The sequence below is a fragment of the Lampetra fluviatilis genome, chromosome 31 (genome assembly GCF_964198595.1).
Source record: "Lampetra fluviatilis chromosome 31, kcLamFluv1.1, whole genome shotgun sequence".
NCBI lineage: Eukaryota > Metazoa > Chordata > Hyperoartia > Petromyzontiformes > Petromyzontidae > Lampetra > Lampetra fluviatilis.
Window position 1 is genome coordinate 8,682,704 of NC_136305.1, and position 17,115 is coordinate 8,699,818.

Below are 17,115 nucleotides of genomic sequence, written 5' to 3' on the forward strand. Positions count from 1 at the left end.
TGAGTTCAACAATACTTTCATTTTCGTTGAACCGTAACACATTTCATAACACTGACCTATGGACATTTCAATACGGTGCATGACTGTGTTTCGACTTACGAACAAATTAGATTCGTAATCCGAGGACTGCCCGAATACGGAGTAACCAGGTCCCCATAAATAGTTAGCCATTTATTGCCCAATGAATTTTTTTGCCCGTGCAGTAATAAAAAATTAGAAAAACTAAATGTGCTATGGCTGAGGAAGGGTCATTGGCCGAAACGTCACCTTTATATATTTTAAAGACAAAGCAAAGATCCCCCGTATAGCCTGTCGGGGGCAAGTGCTGTTAGCGAGCATCGTTGAAGGCCGCCTTTGTCTCCCCAGTGGCGATGCTTCTCATTTATGGCTAAGTCGACCTCGCGCAGGGAACAAGTCCGGTTCAGATATTCGCCACCGATGTTGACCGTGAACTGGGAATCGAACTCGGGTTTTCACCACGCCGCGTGTGAGTCAGGCTAGGTGCACACGCGCACACACACAGTTCCCGAGAGCAATCGATTAGTGGGCGTGTTCAATAATCGATAGTAATCGGTTAGGCGACGTTTCAGGCAATAGCCCGTTTTAACTGCACACGTGTGGGCCTCTACGTGGGCCTGTCATCGCATTCGTCAATAACAACACCTTGTGTGGCCTTAGAAGAACAATAACAGACGACGTTTCGGCAAATGGCCTTTCCTCATAAAAATCGATTAGGCGATTCTTAGCCCCACCTCCGTTCGCCCCTCCCCTTAGCCCCTTTCCCCTCCTCCCTCGCCCTTTAGCTCCTCCCCCTCCTCTTCGTCCCCCCTCCCCTCAACCCTCCTCCCCTTATCCCCCTCCCCTTACCCCCCCTCCCCTTAACCCCCCTTAGCTCCCCCTTCCCTTAACCCCCGCACCTTCCGTTAACCCCCCTTGACTCTCCATCCCCTTATCCCCCCTCCCCTTAACCCCCCCTCCCCTTAACGCCCCTCCCCTTAATCCCCCTCCCCTTACCCCCCCAACTCCCGTTAACCCCCCTCCACTTAAGCACCCTCCCTTAACGCCCCTCTCCTAACGCCCCTCCCCTTACCCCCCCCCCTCCCCTTAACGCCCCTCCCCTTAACGCCCCCTCCCCTTAACGCCCCCTCCCCTTAACGCCCCCTCCCCTTACCCCCCCTCCCCTTAACGCCCCTCCCCTTACCCCCCCCCCTCCCCTTAACGCCCCCTCCCCTTAACGCCCCCTCCCCTTACCCCCCTCCCCTTAACCCCCCCTCCCCTTAACGCCCCCTCCCCTTAACCCCCCCTCCCCTTACCCCCCTCCCCTTACCCCCCTCCCCTTAACCCCCCTCCCCTCAGCCCCCCTCCCCTTACCCCCCCTCCCCTTAACGCCCCTCCCCTTAACGCCCCTCCCCTTAACGCCCCTCCCCTTAACGCCCCTCCCCTTACCCCCCCCCACCCCCCGCGAGGGTGAGGCTGCTCACGTGACTGGCGCGAATCATTCGGAGCGAGGTTCCAGCGGCTGGGCAGCAAAGGCGACTTGAAGATCACCACCATCACCACCACCTCTACCTCGAGGTATTAAACTCTTACACCTTCTAAAGTACCACCAGCCACTCCACACACGCACCACTTACTGCTTCTGCCTCGCAGAGACTCCTTCTCCTCACGCGCACACCGATAGCTTATAAACTGATAACTTAACGTAGCGCGTTCATCTACTTCACCAACTACTGCGCGCGCGACGTCGCCGCCTCTGCTGAGTTCCTGACAGCAGCAGCAGCAGCAGCGGGGAACGCGATAGGTACGATGGCGGTGGTGGTGTGGTGATGGTGATTGTGGTGGTGGTGTGGTGGTGGTGTGGTGGTGGTGTGGTGGTGGCGTGGTGTGGTGGTGGTGTGGTGGTGGTGTGGTGGTGGTGTGGTGGTGGTGTGGTGTGATGGTGCTGTGGTGGTGATGGTGGTGGTGTGGTGTGGTGGTGGTGGTGGTGATTGTGGTGGTGGTTGTGGTGGTGTGGTGGGCTCGTTATGGTGGTGGGGTGGTGGTGGCGGTGGTGGGGTGGTGGTGGCGGGGTGGTGGTGGCGGGGTGGTGGTGGTGGCGGGGTGGTGGTGGTGGTGGTGGTGGCGGGGTGGTGGTGGTGGTGGTGGTGGCGGGGTGGTGGTGGTGGCGGGGTGGTGGTGGTGGTGGTGGTGGCGGGGTGGTGGTGGTGGTGGCGGGGTGGTGGTGGTGATGGTGGTGGTGATGGTGGTGGCGGGGTGGTGGTGGTGGTGGTGGCGGGGTGGTGGTGGTGGTGGCGGGGTGGTGGTGGTGGTGGTGGTGGCGGGGTGGCGGGGTGGTGGTGGTGGCGGGGTGGTGGTGGTGGTGGTGGTGGCGGGGTGGTGGTGGTGGTGGTGGCGGGGTGGTGGTGGTGGTGGTGGTGGCGGGGTGGTGGCGGCGGGGTGGTGGCGGGGTGGTGGCGGGGTGGTGTTGAGGGGGTGGCGGGGTGGTGTTGAGGGGGTGGCGGGGTGGTGAGGTGGTGGTGGTGGGGTGGTGAGGTGGTGGTGGTGGGGTGGTGAGGTGGTGGTGGGGTGGTGAGGTGGTGGTGGTGGGGTGGTGAGGTGGTGGTGGGGTGGTGGTGGTGATGGTGATTGCGATAGTAGTGACGGTTATGATTATCGTGGTGGTGATGGTGATTACTATGATGGTGGTGATTATGATGGTGGTGGTGATGATTATGATGATGGTGGTGATGATTATGATGATGGTGGTGATTACGATGGTGATGATGGTGATGATTATGATGATGGTGGTGATTGTAGGGTGAGCTGTAGTGTAGCGCGGTGCGCTACGAACCCGGAAGCCCAAGTTCGATTCCCTCTTCACGGGCCAATATCTGAACTGAACTGGTCCTAGTCCTCTCGTAGGTCGACTCAGCCTCAATTGAGTGACCGGTGCAGTGTGTAAATAGTGCCAATAGGGAGACAAAGGCAGCCGGAGATGGTGCTGGCCACCCACCCCCACGTGTACCACCCCCACGTGTACCGCCCTAGGCCTCCGTAGGTGCGCGCTACTTGTTGATTACTGAGAGAGATTCTCTATTGAGTCTCTAATTGAGTCTCTAATTGACGCTGAGTGGGAGTTGAGATGATGAGTGGGGTGAGGGGGGGACACGGGCAGTGAGAGAGACACGGATGGGTCATGGACAGGGGGGACACGGAAACAGAAGGGTTATATGCTTTGGGTCTTTAGTAGATGGGTTCAAAAAGCAATTAAAAAAAACTACGTTTCGATTGCAACACAAGCGGTCGTCGCCTGATTATCACCTGACAACGCCCGCTTGTGTTGCGATCGAAACGTCGTAGTTTTATTTTTATTTTAGTAACCTATCTACGTGACTTTACCGAAAGACCCAAAGAATATGAGAATTCCTGCAGTCACGAACGCTTTAAGTCAACAGAAGGGTTCTAGATAACCAAGGTGGCAGACACAGACACGGGGACTGAGCAGCAACACAGGAAGGGGAGCCGACAGGGTTGGGAGGGGAAGGGGAGAGACATGGAGACGGACAGATGCAATGAGGGACAGGCAGATAGGGATACGGAGGAAGACGCACACGGAGTGGTACGCAGTGGGAGACACGAGGGGCACACAGACTTCGAGATCTGACTGATGGGAGACAAGGAGTTGCATAGAGAGACACACACACACGGATAAGCGGAGACAGACAAGAGAGTGAGGCAGGGAAACGGACTGAAACGGAGAGCCACGTGGCGTTAGATATGGACGGACACGGAGATAAATATACAATAATGGGGGACAGACAAGACGGGGATAAACAGACGCACAGAAAGAGGGGGAGAGACGAGAGGGAGACAGCCAACCCGATATGAGGCGAGGGACAGAGAGACACACACGGGAAACAGGCCAGAGAGACGCAAAGGGAAGGAAAGCATGATATATGTAAGAGAACCACAGGGACGGACACCGAGAGAGACACAGGACACAGAGAGAGGCACAGACACACACAGAGAGACACAGGACACACACAGAGAGACACGGGGACACAGAGAGAGACACAGAGACACAGACACACAGAGAGAGACACAGACACACAGAGAGAGACACAGACACACAGAAAGACACGGGGACACATAGAGAGACACGGGGACACATAGAGAGACACGGACACAGAGAGACACAGACACAGAGAGAGACAGACACACAGAGAGAGACACAGACACAGAGAGATACGGGACACACAGAGACACAGACACACACAGACAGACACAGAAACAGAGACACAGACACACAGAGAGAGACACAGGGACACAGAGAGAGACACAGACACACAGAGAGAGAGACACAGACACACAGAGAGAGAGAGAGACACAAGACACACAGAGAGAGACACAGACACACGGAGAGAGACACGGGGCACACAGAGAGAGACACAGACACACAGAGACAGACACACAGAGAGACACAGACACACAGAGAGAGACACAGACACACAGAGAGAGACACCGACACAGAGAGAGAGACACAGACAAAGAGAGAGACACAGACACACAGAGAGACACAGACACACGGAGAGAGACACGGGGCACAGAGACAGACACAGAGAGAGACAGACACACACAGAGAGACACAGACACACGGAGAGAGACACAGGACACACAGAGAGACACAGACTCACAGAGAGAGACACAGGACACACAGACACGGGGACGTACACAGAGAGATGCGGATAAAGTTGGGAGAAAAGTGGGGGGGGGTCCGTGTGTGTGCGTGGCACTGCCCAGGAAAGCGTCACACCGCATGACACGGTGGAGGTGGGGGGGTCACAACAGTCCCACTACTCCCTGCCACTGTTATGGCCGCTGAGCACGAACGCATGGTTCCTTCCCATCCACACCCCGAACTTCACACACTAATTTATCGCCACTGCCTTATTTGTTATTACGGGAGCAGTCGGCACCGAGGGTAGTGTGGCGGTGGGCAGGGAGCGCAGTGGTAGCGCACAGCTCTAAGAACACGGCCACCCGAGTTACATTCCCGGCCACGGCTAACGTCAGGTGAAGTCTAAAGATAAGGACACTGCGTGGGGAGGCCTTCACCCAGTAGTGGATTGAGAAGGGACTGTGAATTACGTTGTAGTCACTCGAATTGTATCGTAGCATTCGTTGACAGTAATTATTCTACACGCGTGCTGCGTGTGCCGGATTTGGTCAAATGTGGGGAGCGGTAATGTGGTTAGCACTGCACTAGGAATCCGGCGACCCAAGTTTGAGTCTTGCTCATGCCCAATAACATTGGCAAATATTGGAATCGGTCCAGGGACTCCCTGGGTCGACTCGGCCTTAAATGAGTACTTGGTGCGGTGTGTAAAACATCAGCACTGGGGAGACAAAGGCGGGCGGGTGTAGTGCTGGCCACCCACCCCTTGGTGCACCGTGCCGGCCTTCATAGGTGCTCGCTAACGGAAATTGCCCCAACAGTCTGTTATTGGTTACACGTGGGAGCTTTGTCTCGTTTGGTCCGGTATATTATAGTTCTAAGTGTTCCTTTACATTCTTTGCCAGGGGTTGTCACGTTAAATTATTTATAACTTTTAAAACAACCGATGAAAAGTCTTTAATCTTTGCAAGACATTGATATTTGCCCGGTCTAGCAGTCCTCATTAGAGCCGTGTTGCTGTTTTAACGTGTAAACCGCAGGCCCGCTACTCCGGCTCTGCGGAATTAAATGAATCGGTGAGGTCTGTTTCTGCTGCGTTAACAGTGGTAGTGCACGAACACAGCCAAACACACCAACAGCTCCACGCCCTCCTTGTCATTAACTCCTCTGCCCTCAGAGGCAACCACAATGTGTAATAGGCGATGTTTTGGGCCGTGGGCCTTCTTCATGCTCTCACAGTCCATGTGGGGGTCTACCCCGTTGTGACCCCCTGACCAGCTGAACCTGCTTCGACCTCTGACCGAGCCACCACCACAGACATCAAGATGGCCGTGGAAGGAGCCAGCAAATGCGTGAAATATCTCCTGTTCGTGTTCAACCTTCTCTTTTTCGTGAGTCCTCACCGGTGCTCACCCTCGCCTCACCACGATGGCGCTCATCACTCCGCATTGTACAACACTAACACCACTCCTCATCACTCCAGTGACACTCATCACTTCTCGCTTTCCTCACCACACCAACGACACTCACCACACACATGCTCACCACTTGGCACCATGCCTGCCTAATTTACTCCTCACTTTTCCTCGCCACGCCTACTTGCACTCTCCTTTCCACACCAACACTCACCACACTGACACCACACACGCTTACCTCTCGGTGTCATACCTGGCCAACTTACTCCTCACCACCACACCGACACGCACTCCTCACCACGCAGCCACGCACTGCTCTTCACTCACTGCCACCCGCCACTTCTCCACATCCAGCACTCGCGCCTCCAGGATTTTGGTAATGGTTATTGTTTGGGTTATCTTCCTGGCTGTGGTGAGTGCAAGATCATGCACCTCAGCTGTGAGGGGTTGGGTGTACCCGGGTGATCGAGTGCGGGTGAGTGTACCCTTGGTGACTGTAACCAGGTGAACAGGAGTGAAGGATTGAACATGGGTGAATGCGTACGCAGGCGAGTGTGAGGTGGTGAGTTTGTGTACGCGAGAATGGCTTCAGGCGAGCGTGAGTATGCGTATGGGTGAGTTTACACACCACGTGGTGTTGGGGGGGGTGATGGGGGGGGGCGCTACTCGAGGCCTCGGTGCTGGAATCTCTGGTGACTCACCGCCGCCCCCCCTTTCTCTCTCTCAATGCCCGGCATCACGCGGCGGTGAGCGCGTGACACGGCCTTCCGCCGTTTGTGTTGGTACAGCAGATGTCGTAAGAGTTACGACCCCGACTGATGCGCCCACTGCTCATTTCCCTCGAGATTAAAACAGTCAGGAGACCGCGCGGGGTTAGAGGTCAGAGACGCCGAGGTGGCGCTGCTGAGATTTCCTGGGTTTCAAACTGGGTTGCGGCCACCGCCTGTGATCACGCCGGGCTCTCAAGTGTGGCGAGCTGATGACCTGTCGACTCACTTAGAGCCATAGACACACATAGAGACCTGTGGATTCGCATACAAACACATAGACTAAAGATCTGAGACTCGCATAGGAACCTGTATACTCACATAGAGGCCCATAGACTTACATAGCCTGGGTTTCTGATTCATCAGTGCTCTAAAGTGTCACGAGTTTATGATCTCAGCTCAGTCACCAATAATTTACTTATTGCGCCATAGACATAAAGACCTGCAGGCTCATAAAGAGACCCACCTTTTTAATCTCTTTAGCAAGGTGAGTGGTGGGAAAGTGCTCCAATGTGTGGTTCAGAGCACATCGAAGAGAAATACCGGGAGCTGTTGCCCTGTCAACTCCTGACCTTCAAGGACCACTCTTCCAGTCTCAACCAAACCACCCTTGTTGCACAGTCCCCGTGCCCTTTAAAGGTTTCTCCTATGTCAGGCTTGAGGTTTTCTCCATAATCTCCGACCTCCGTCTTGGTAACCTTGCCCTCCTCCATCTTGCACACGTGTCCCACCCATCACCTCCTCCTGTTTTATTGTACCATACTGTAAACTACAAGCATTCCTCCGGCCAGTTGCTTTGTTCAGAACCTCCCGACTTTGTAAGAAGCCTGTCCACCGACCAAACGGTCAACGGTTCCAATGTTTGATGTTGTGACGACACGTCTCGTGTGACGACACCCTCCTGAAGTCGTGTTAACGTTCAACAGACACCAGTCCAGCCGGGGCGGTGAGGCTCAGCTACCAGAGTTGCAGGGTTGGAGGGGGGGTGGGCGCTGGGAGATCTGAGAGGAGGAACTTGGGAAGGGTTTATCAGCTTCAGCAGAAGCATCATCACAATCACCATCAGCATCAGCAGCAGCATCGACACAATCATCAACACCAACAGCAGTAGCAGCATCATCACAATCATTATCACTACTCATCGCCAAAACAGCACGGATTTCATCATTGCGAGCACTCAGTCATGAACAGGAGTGTGGGAGCAAGGTTTCCGGGGAGCAGAGCGCGCGCCTGTGTGTCGGAGTCGAGAGTTGCGCAAGTGAACCGCTAACCTTGATTAAACAGACCAAGACTACATTTGTGAGTAGATTGATGACCCTGATTCCTGGTGACATTTACGGAAACTGGGGTGAGGGGGGCGGGCTGGGGGGAATAGTAAGCAGTCGGGCTGTGAATCATCGCTTTCACGGTACCCGTGACGCATGTGTGGAAAGGCTGAGGAGGAGGCGCATGTGGCTGGGAGTCGCCTACAAGTGGTGGTGTAGTGGTTAGGGGAGCCGGTGCAGTGATTTCCGTTCACAGTCGGCAACATCGGCGATGAACATTTGAACTGGTCATGGTCTTCCCATCAGTCAACTCAATTTCAAATGAGTTTTGTACCTGCTTGCGATGTGTGGTCAACATCAGTTTCCGGCCACACGACCTCCTCGTGTGCCGTGCAGTGTGAGTCTATCCCCCATGCTCGCCAGTGCAAGGCCCCTGTTCGCCAGCGTTGAGCGTCGCCCTGCATTGTTGTGTCAGGTGATCGCCACTTGTTGGGTCAGTTGGCTGTCTTGTGTGGACACTGCACAGGGTCCAGGTAGCCTTGTTGCTGGTTCGTCTCCGTTAGGAATCGTGTAAACAAAACTGTGCAAGCACACGTAACGAACGCTGCGTGTAGAAGAAATACAAAAATAACTCGCAGCCCTTTGTACATAAACTGCTGGGTTGAAGGCCTCACCAGGGGGTAGGAGGTGGGGGGTGGGGGGTGTTTGGCCGGGAATTTCACTCGAGTTGCTGGGTCCGTATCGCGGTTTCGGTAGCCACGCTGCTCAAACCCCGCGGTCACGCTGCGCCTGTACCCCTCGGAGTAGGGGACGTTGAAGACAAGACGGCAGTCCAGTCCAGTAAGGGATCCTCTGTTGTGTTGACCGTAGCTACGAGATGCGTAATTTTGAAGGTTATAATAGTGCGGGATAAATATGGCTGGCATGCACAATAAGTCCACTGAAGTGCGCCGTGCCGGCTTTCATAGGTGCAGCACTTGCCGCCACAGTCTGTGAGGGGGGATCTTTGTAAGTCTGCCCCCCACGCTCGCCACCGCCAGCACAAGGCTTCTTTCTGCCTGTTCAGCGTTGCCACACGCGTGTGTTCTAACGCCCACGTGTTCTCTAACGCCCGCGTGTTCTAATGCCCGCAGCGGAGTGTTACATTTAAATAGAAGTCGCTTAAAACATATATCTTGTTACTGTCACCCCCCCAACAAACTTAAGACCACAGACCTTGGGTCCTTGGTGTTGTTGGTGCGGTGTGCGGCGAGTTCCATAGGCGTGAGCTGGGGGTGGATTTTGTCGACTTGTACCCCGCAGATCCACGTCTTGGCATTGGCTTGCGTTGGTGGGGCAACCAGACTTTGTGCGTCACATGCGCGGAGGTCACAGCCGTCACATGGCGTCGTGTGACATTGTAACGTCTGTGCAAGTGAATGCTCATATGTATCTCGTCTCCAGCTATCTCATCTCTGTGTCTTGTTGATCTGTCACCTCACCAATCATTTCTGGTTAATATCTTATCTCACACGGCCTGTTGTACCTCGTAATCTCTCCCGTGGGCCTTGTCTCTGAGCTGGCCACCCCGATGGGCCATTCTTCCCAGGCCACAGTTGGTCCCTGGGCCCCCAGTTGAAACATTGCCAGCAGTCTTGCGGTGACGACACGGACGTGCGAGGTGACGTCACAGCGCGGTTTGCGTCAACTCGGGTTCACGAAGGCACAACCGCGTTCCACAGCCTAAGCCGTTGCCAACCGATCGCCTCGCCTGGCAGTCTGTTCAGCGCAGATTAGCATCACTTTTTGTTCGTCAAAAATGTTTTCCTATTTGGCCTAACATGCCAATATAGAAAAAAAATAACAACAGGCTTGACTCTGTTCCAGCAATAACATTGCTGTTGATATGTTCACACACCAAATAGATACCTATTGCAAGGCATCAAGTACGCATTAACAACGCATGCTTTTGGTAAAAACATGCACACAAACATGATTTGATAATATTGTATGAATTGTCTTTGAAACCGATTGGTCTACACCAGAGACGGCATCGTTAGTGACCTTGTCTCACCAGTATTAGACCAAAAGGCGAACAGCACAAAGGCAATGCAAAACACCTTAACACCTGCCTTGAAAGGGTAAAACCTATTTTTTTTTTCATTTTGATACTGGCAAAAAAGGGTCATATAGCTATGCCAGTTTAGGATCACAGAGCTTGGGCAATTTGATGGTAGCGTCCGTCCTGGCTGCCTTCCCACGTGTCTGTGGTGTCCCCGCTGTGTGCGTTACAGATTTGACAGCGGCGTGTGTTGAATTGCGATTTGCGTGAACGACGACGCCACTATTTGTAAAAGAAAACGGAAACATTAACATTACACGTCAACAAAGGGCAAGATTGTGCCTGTCCTGTTGGGGCATCAGGGGGAAGGGAGTTTTAGGATCTATGTGCCTTAGTCTGGCTCTCTGTGAGCCTTGGAGTAATAGCATTGAAACGCCAAGCACTATAAATCAGCCATAAAACATGCTTTCATGATAATGTATGAATTGTCTTTGAAGCTGATTGGCCACGTCTCAACAGTGTTAGATAATAAAATGTCAAAAGGCGAACAGCTTTAAAGCAATGCAAATACAAAAGCAGGAGCAGATCAGCCTTAGTCTGGCTCCGTGAGCCCCGAAAGTTAATACTTAGCCCAGAACAACCATAAATGTGCCTTATTCTGGCTCTCTGTGGGTCTCTTTACTATCCGTGTAGTTATGCAAGAAGGTACAAGTCCAGTTTCAGATCACTTTTATTCCAGTGTCTCAATCCACTGTTGAATGAAGGCCTCCCCGCATGCCATGTCGCTCCACGGTTTTTGACCATACTTGAGCATGTTGATCAATTGTGAGTTGGTGAAGGGGGAAGGATGGCGGTGAGCGTGGGGGGGGGGTGCATAGGGAAGAACCGTGCCTGGAATAACTCCGACAATGAGCGACCGGGAATTGAACTCAATCACCAGGCTCACAAGGTAGCACGCTAACCATTGTCCACCTGCACTGTATATGATGTTTATGTACACTGGGCGGTGGCTTGTACCGTGCCTCGCACTTTACCCCGCCAGGCTAATTATTCTGACGCAAGGAGTTGGGGGGGGCAATGGCGAAGGAAATGGGGACACTACTGGCTAGCATCGCTCTGCTTGCACGCGGCGTGAGCCACGAGGATGGGAACCAAGGTCGGTGTGGCTCTAGGCAGTGGTGTCAGGGGCTGACACCAGGACTAGGGTCGCCACCGTTTCCACCGTAGACCAACCCCCCCGGACGTGTTCCTCAGTCGGCACTGGGTCTGTTATATTATCAGAGCTGTGCTGCAGTCCTCTGTAATAGTGTGCAACGTGACCACAGCACCGGTATAAACTGAGTCTCGCTACAAATAATTTCCTGCTGCCACCCTAACACAGACGATGCCGGTTCCCGGACTGTACCGGGTCACAGCGGGGCAGCGGACAGGTGGCGACCCGAGGGGTGGTCACTGGGGTCTCAATGTGAGGGACGGATAGAGGATCGTGCTCCAGTGTCAGAGCGGCCAAATACACAGTAAGAATGTGGAGGGTAGCGGTGGAGGTTGTGTATTTAGGAAGTAGTGCGTGTTACACGAAGGACGAGGGGGAGAGTTGTCGAGGGACGTCGCGTCTACAGAGAGCGGGTTGTGTTTATGGGCAAAACTGAGTAGATTTGAAACGTCACGATCATGGACGGGTCCATGCTGGGCCCTTGTAATTGCTTGCCATGTTATGGCGCTAAAGCAGTTCAAGTTTCTTACTCGTGCGGAACTCGGGAGACTTGGATGAGTTTCAACTGCTAGAGTGACCTGGATGGCGATGATTGCTGCTGTGCGTGTAATCCCAATTCGTGGTGTAATTTTTTTAATTTGTCAAATTTAAACCTTGACGCCGGCGCACAACGGATTACACTTGTGAATGACAAGACGCGTCGTCGTCGCCGTCGTTATTTTAAGCAGGGTCGAAATTTTGTTGTTGTCAGGAACTCGTTATGCGTGTGGAGCATCGTGGGACAGACTTGCATAGAGACCCACAGACTCGCGTAAAGATCCATAGACTCGCTGCGTTGTGATGAAACCAGGTTCTCAAGTGTAGAGGGCCGATGGTCTCAGCCCAGTCACCAACAACTGCATGTCAAAACTATCGTCGCATTGTATTAGTTTTTTACACTTAAACTCGCGGCCTGTGCGTCCTTCGGCAGTCAGCCAAGCTTTTCTTTAGAATATAGTATGATAGCATATCCCGTGCGCTTGCTTTGATACCAGAGGTCGCAACCGGGTACCCGATACCCATACCCTACCCGATACCCGGCTACCCGTACCCGGCCGGGTACGGGTATCCATTTGCGAGCCTGGTGCGGCCGGGTACGGGTACAGCTAGACCGTGAGTCACCGTTTGTCACTCATTTCCCAACGTCTTGTCTCTTCTCACAATTCAAGTTCCTAGAATCAACCCACCCACGCCTGCAACATGACTTAATCCCAGAGGTCGCAATCAGGTACCCGATACCCGTACCCTACCCGTACCCAGCCGGGTACGGGTAGGGTACGGGTACGGCCGGGTACGGGTCCGGGTACCCGTTTGCGACCCTGGTGCGGCCGGGTACGGGTACGGGTAAGGAATCAAAACCCGTTTGCGACCTCTGTTTGATACACGGGACGCGGGTGACGTCACCACGCAGATGTGCGCGGTGACGTTACCTGCCCGCGCATCAGGATGCCAGCCAGGCTGCCAGAAATCCAGCCAGCAAAACCTTCTTTTTCTAATACAAGAAATGTGTGGCGCAACGCCATCTCTCGGACTCGACGTGTGTGAGCTGCTGACGTGGAATGGATGTTCTTGGCAGGGCATTAGCGGGTGTGGCCCCCAGCGGATAAAGAGGGCCCACCTGAAGTGACCTCAGAAGAATTTCTGTGATGTCATCTTCTGCCCGGCATGCATTGACACGTGGGGGAAGGGGGGGGCGGTGGTGGGCACTGCCTTGCCGTATTGTTCCAAATTGGGAATTTTCTTAGTGTTCGTGACTCAGTGCGTGTAGCACACTTGGTGTTTAATTAGGGAACCACATACACACGTGTGGATATGTGTCATACAGTCCGTTTAAGTGATCTGCTGCTCAAATGAGCGTTGAGGCATTGGCACTAATCTCCTGTTGACAGCCCTGCAGAGCCAGTGGTGGAAATTCCACATTCATCTGGTGAGAGGCGAGTCTATCCACGACTACAACCACAGTGGAATTTCTCCACAAAGTGGTGTACCTTTTATCGACCCCAGAGGGATGATGGGCTGAGCCAAACTTCCCCACCAGGATATGAAATCGCAACCTTCCGAGTGCGAGCCACTCGCTCCGCCGCTGGGCTGCGTAGAAACGATTTGCACAAAAATACATAAAAAAATAACCTTTAGGTCACACCGCGGAAAGTTTCTTGCACCCCCCGCTCCTCCCCCATCCTTCTCCCTCGCCCCTCCCCCGGCCCGGAATGAAATGTCGACAGACCTGACATGCGGTCAACACCAACGGCGGTCATCGCACCGTCTCTGCTATGCACGGAGACTGCATGGAGATGGCATGGAGACGATGCGTCAGCGCTTGATGGCGGTGGTGACAGCGCTTGAGTGGAAACAGAGGGAAGGGCGAGAGGGGAGAGCGCTTGGGCATTCAGAGCGGAGAACAACAAAACCAAATCGCCCCCCTAGTGCTCTCAAATTCCCTTGTGCCTACAGATGAGAGGGGAGGAGGGCGGGGGGGATGGGTGGGTCGGTGGGAAGTTGAGTTTTAATGGAAACGGTGAAACGTGTGGACGGCCAGACGACGTCTCCACCGTGGCCCCGGTGAACGTCAAATGGCGCACCATCCCGGCACGCTTCCTGCAGCACCAAACTCCCCAGCGTAGCCGTCGGCGACCCTCGCAAACGTTGCCTGCACCGCGACTTTTCGGCAAGGGAGGGGAAGACTTCCGGGTGGGGGGGGAGTGGGAGCCGGCGTGGGAGTCGGCGGGGCTTGTAGGTGTGAGTTTCTGCTCAGCCCAGCGATGGAGCATTGGTGCTCATTTCCCGAGTGAGTGGGAGCCGTGGTCTTGTGACCACCGGTGTGGTGGGTGGGTGTTGTTGTTGTGGTGGTGACGACCTGCGGTGTGGTGCTGGTGGGGGTGTGTGTTGTTGTGGTTGTGACGACCTACGGTGTGGTGCTGGTTTGTGTTGTTGTTGTTGTGGTGGTGACGACCTGCGGTGTGGTGGGTGTGTGTGTGTTGTTGTTGTGGTGGTGACGACCTGCGGTGTGGTGCTGGTGTATGTGTGTATTGTTGTGGTGGTGGTGACGACCTGCGGTGTGGTGCTGGTGTGTGTGTGTTGTTGTTGTGGTGGTGACGACCTGCGGTGTGGTGCTGGTGGTTGCACAGTGTATGGTGGACGAGACGAAGCAGTCCCGTGTGGTTCGACCGAGCCCTCAACATGGAAGGGAGGAGGAGTTGACCAGCGATTGGTGGCGGGGGTGGCTGCCTCTACGGTGTGGGGGTGCTCCCATACTTAGGGGTCCCGTATCGCTGTGAGGGTCCCACCCGACCTGGGGGTCCCGCCCTGCTCGCCCGCCCTCGTGTTCTTTTGCGTCTCCCCGTGGTGTCACAATGAGGCTGGTGGAGACGTGATTGTCAAAGCAAGTTCTTGCTTTGTTGGTATTTGATGAGCAAAGCCTGTTCGGGGGTTATTGCACATGCCCATGTACGCACGCACACACACACACGTGGTACCTCGCGCACAAAGACAAAGATCCCCCCCCCCCCCATAGCCTGAAACAGACTTTGGGGCAAGTGCTCTTAGGGAGCACCTATGAAGGCTGGCACGGTAACACGAAGGGGTGGGTGTGCCAAGCACCACGCCCGACCGCCTTTGTCTCCCCAATGACTATGTTTACACACTCCCTGAAGTACTAATTTGACGCTGAGTCGACCTAGGGTCCAGCTCGGAGAGCTGTCACTGTCGTCGGCTGTGAGCGAGAATTGAATTTAGGTTTCCGGGTTTCGTCGCGTAGTGAATTAACCGCTACTCTACCGCTGCCCACGGACACACGTACTTATAAACGCAAACGTACAAAAAAATATACATAACCGCATACTGTACACGTGAACGCACATACACAACCCTCTGCCCCCCTGCCTCTCACGCACACACTCTCTTTGTAAGCCGTACGACTTTGTTGATTTTTCCCTTGCGGAAGCTGTGGCCGAGTTTGTTGGTTTAGGAAGTTGCACACAGCCCTGTTCCTGGGCACAGTGCCGCACAGGCCCCGCACAGGCCCCGCACAGGTGCGCGGGATTGGGAGGTGTTGATTTCGGCGTCTGGGAGCGCCGTACACGAGATGAGCGACTCGCATCTGGTTACGATGGCGGGTGCTGTGATGATTTTTTTTAATGTGATGATCGCCATGGTGACTGAGATGATGGTGATGACTGTCATCTGATATGGTATGTGTGTTGAACTTCTTTCACACCATACATGGTCAACCGTGCTAATCGGAGGTGCAGGGAAGGACAATAACTAAACGCAAAAAGCAGTTCTCAAGAAATTAGTTTTCAATCTCGGTTTAAAAGTGCAAAGCTCCAGTGGCTTCCTCATATCGGAAGGAAGAGCGTTCCAGGCAGCCGCAGAAGTGCATCTGAAATTGCACGATGCGGTAACCGTCTTTGATCCATGGCTAGCCAAAAGCCGCTGCGAGGATGATCTGAGTTCACGTGATGGTTTATGCTTCTTGACAAGATCAGCAAATTATTGTGGTTCACTTGTGGCAAGCACCTTTTGTGTAATGTATTCGTTCGGTAACCGGAAGCCAATACAGCTCGGATGAGCATTGGACGGTCATGATGATGTGTGACGATGATGATGGAGACTGATCTTGCGTCACGATGATGTATGGTGATTATGATGAGGATGACTGCGATGACCCCAGTGGTGTGTGATGACGACTGCAGCGATGATTGCGATACTGATTTTAGGGATGAGTCGGCACGGGTGTGGTGTCGACCGCGATGATCGCCGTGGCAACTGTGTGGCTACGACCCGATATCATCACAAGGTTGGATGTGACCCTCCTTCCCCGGTCACGATCCTGCCAGCTGAACCGTCAGTCAGCTGACTCAGATTCGGCCTTTAGTCAGGCGGGGGACACAATCTCAATCAGCTGACTTGGCCTTAATGGGGTGACCTGCCTTATGCGCCCGCGGGGAGCGGGGCTACGTGCCACCCCAGCCCAGAGATTTGGTGAATCGCTACGAATCCAGATTGGGATTTTGATTCGAGAATCGGTTGTTGCCGGTCGTCTCGTTTGCGTTGTTTCTAGTTTATTCTCATTTTGTGCAGTTTTGTTCGCTCCCATTAGCCCTCCCTCCCACTCGTACGTGCGCGTGCAAGCGATCATTTGCATGCAGTTTGGTTGCACTAAAGACAAAGACGAAGATGCCCCATGAAGCCTTAACAGACTTTTAGGGCAAGTACTGTTAGCGAGCACCTATGAAGGTCGGCACGGTGGGTGGCCAGCACCACGCCGAGCCGCCTTTGTCTCTCCCGTGGAAATGTATACACACCGCACCAGGTACTCATTTGAGGCTCAGTCGACCAAGGGGGAGTCCCAGGGCCGTTTCAAATAATCGTTACTCGTGTTTCTAGATTTGAAGCTTTCGTGACTGCAAGGATTCATATTCTTAGGTTTTTTTCGGTAAAGTCACGTAGGTAAAACATCAAAATGAATAAAAATAAAATAAAATAAAAATCACGACGTTTCGGAGGCAACACAAGTCTCCGTCATCAGGTGGGACCTTGATGCAGCTAATCTGGCTGTGACGGTCCCACCTGATGACGGAGACTTGTGTTGCCTCCGAAACGTCGTGATTTTTATTTTATTTTATTCTTATTAATTTTGATGTTTTACCTACGTGACTTTACCGAAAAAAACTAAGAATATGTTACTCGTGTTGGCCATGAGTGAGAATCGAACTCGGG

The 17,115-nt window shown here is 53.7% G+C and overlaps 1 protein-coding gene across 2 annotated transcripts in view; it reads left to right on the forward strand.

Annotated features, from left to right (window-relative positions):
• The first annotated feature begins 1,455 nt into the window (after positions 1–1,455).
• The window catches only part of LOC144943517 (CD63 antigen-like), a 28,369-nt gene continuing 12,709 nt past the window's right edge, over positions 1,456–17,115 (forward strand). Inside the window, exons 1-2 of one of the 2 annotated variants that reach the window (XM_078871037.1) lie at positions 1,456–1,575; positions 5,933–6,045. In XM_078871037.1, the coding sequence (XP_078727163.1) occupies positions 5,980–6,045 (66 nt within the window). In that variant the 5' untranslated portion in view covers positions 1,456–1,575; positions 5,933–5,979. Of the gene's footprint in view, positions 1,576–1,638; positions 1,802–5,932; positions 6,046–17,115 lie in introns of those variants that run through there. The other variant, XM_078871038.1, reaches the window with a different exon arrangement.